Here is a 2,566-nt window from a genome sequence, read left to right as displayed (position 1 = left end):
CAACAGGAAATAAGCGCTGCATAGCGACTTTGATCTGATTTACGTGAAATTTTCATGTTGTGGTCCACACGTGTTACGACGGCACGTGACGAGGCCGCAGCACGCCCCGAGTTGCGTGGAGTGCGAGGGCCCGACCAACGCTGCTTGCAGCTTTAATTATTGTTGTGCTTTGTTAAAGAAAAAACTACCTGTCTTTCTCTTTATCACACATTTTTTATCAAAGCTGTTTCAACCTGCTCTTAAGAAATACATCAGTAACATTTTACTTTTTTCTCTCTCCATATAATGTTTAATGTTGTTCTCTTGCTGTAACTCTCCCAGGTCCCACACAGAAATCCACTGAATCACTGTTTATGGGAAAAAAGTGTCTTTCTGTTCCTTGTGTATTTCCTGTTGTGTATGTTAGCACCACTTGTTCTTTACAGTCTTAGCTTTGATATACAGTGTGGTCTGTTTGTTACATTTGTCTCTGTGCTTATCTGCAAAACATCTGCAAACATCTTGAGTCCTGAAGAGATGCAGGGTTTTTTTGCAGTCTGTTTGCACATGCACTTTACTGTGTACAATATATTTCACTGGGCAATGTTGGTGGGCCTATTTATGGTATGGGTTTTAAGGTCATTGAAGAGGGACGGGATATGGTAGGAGAAAAACAGCCATCCAACACTAGACAGAAAGTCTAAAAATATTTATTAGTTGACATTATTTTTTCCTGTAAAAAAAAACTTAACAGCATAACATTTTCATGCTGTTATAGCCTAGCTGCTGTTTTCGCCATGGCAATAAAATAACATTCTACCTTATAAGCCAACGATGATTGTGTCCAATTCATTGGAATTGCTTAATTTCCATTTCATGTGCACAAGGATATTGAGTTTATAACAGTAAAAAAGGCCTCTATTAAATGACCCAGAAAAGGTTTCAGATCCTTTTTGTCCAGGAGCAGTGCATTCGGGTTTATTGCTGGATTGTCACAAGGTTAAAGTTAATTGGAAATATAATACATCTCAAATAACTTGTTGTTAACTGATAATGCTCCAGTATATCAGTAGCTTATAGCCAATTACTGACCTCTTATTTAGCCTGCAGACAACCCACCACTGTGCATGCAACTACCTTTTTAGTGTGTTTTCCTCTGTGATAAGCCATAATGTCCACAGCCTTCAGATTAAAGGCCACTGCGTTGAACAGAGACACAGGAGGTGTTAGCCCCTAACACTGGAGAGTTATAGATAGATATAGATATACAAATTGTCGATTAACATAATGTAAAAGTTGCAATTGATCTTGCAACAGTTTGGATCACTTAAATCAGGAGACTGCTTTTGGTAACTGCTTACCAAGCTTTGGGGTGCAGTCAGTTTAAGAGGCGGTGCACATGACTGTAGTTTCATGTTCAACTTGACTCGTTTTGCAACATGGGTAATGGCTGATAGAAATGAAATCGGTTTGGGACAGTGTGATTTGTTTCTAAAGGGGAGTATGACTGAAAACATTTGAGAACATATAAGATCAAGTTAATTGGACAGTGTTTTCCTTTTACACAATACATATTGAACAATGTTACAATTTATTTTTAGTGTGTGTGCAGTGGAACATCAAGGTGCCACTGTAAAGGAGAGAAAGGCAACAGGGTAAGTTGATCATCTAATGTCTGTGTAAACATTTCATCAGTGCTGTTGTGTGCTATGAATTAATTAATTCTGCCTCTTGCAGTTTCGAAACCACTAACTTCACTTTTTTCCACCACTAACTCATTTCGTTACTTTGTTTGTACCTATGATTGACGTACATTACACAACAGGTCAGGTGTGCCAGCTCAGCATTTTTTGTAATGTAGGAACTCACATTTGATGCAGCTATATTATTTAATCTGAGTGATGCACCAATACCTTCATGATTTTCTTTTATTTTCTTCTATTAGTCAACCTAAATGCATCAGTTCAACACACAAGGATATATGAAAGAATTGGCCTTCTTCACAGTAGACATGTTGACTGGTTGCAGTAGGAAAATCACTATGGATTTTTTGTATTCAAGTGTTGCAGTTAGTCATGACAGTGTGACAGTGAGCCAGCGTGAACAATATCAGGACCCTAAAACTGAAACGGAAATTAAATTCAGATATCATTAATTTTATTATTTACACCCATGCTTTTCCAACTGTGACTTATCGAATGTCTTCTATGACCTTCTGAGATCAGCAGTTTCATTTCAAATCAATTTTCAGTGAGCTCCAAGCAGAGAGCGCAGAACCCATGAAACCTCTTTAATCTAATACTATTCATACTCAGCAATGGTCTGCAAAAAGTCCTGTCACTGTATATATTCCACTGATTGTAGTCTGATTGATATTTCAGGCCAGCATGCAATCAGCAAAGTGCAAAATGCAATCATGAGGGAAATCATCAAATCAATTGTATGTGTCAATTTCAAGTATCCTGCCATACTTGAACACGTGCAAAAAGACAAACTGATTAAAACAATATGCAATATTTACTACATTTTTATTAATGTTCAACTGTGATTGAGAAGTAAGTATTGTTAAACAGCAGTCTCACTTTCA

The 2,566-nt window shown here is 37.4% G+C and overlaps 1 protein-coding gene across 1 annotated transcript in view; it reads left to right on the top strand.

The window, feature by feature from the left end:
* Nucleotides 1-2,566, top strand: part of LOC118334718 (collagen alpha-5(IV) chain-like) — a 22,094-nt gene that overhangs the window by 602 nt on the left and 18,926 nt on the right. The window contains exon 2 of the mRNA XM_035670760.1: nt 1,581-1,634. Within this exon, the coding sequence (XP_035526653.1) occupies nt 1,581-1,634 (54 nt within the window). The remainder of the gene's footprint in view (nt 1-1,580; nt 1,635-2,566) is intronic.

Source organism: Morone saxatilis, unplaced genomic scaffold, assembly GCF_004916995.1.
Source record: "Morone saxatilis isolate NCDOM2014 unplaced genomic scaffold, NCSU_SB_2.0 Contig23, whole genome shotgun sequence".
Classification (NCBI taxonomy): domain Eukaryota; kingdom Metazoa; phylum Chordata; class Actinopteri; family Moronidae; genus Morone; species Morone saxatilis.
The sequence above is the reverse complement of the archived record's forward strand: the minus strand, read 5'-3'. Positions and strand labels throughout refer to the sequence as shown.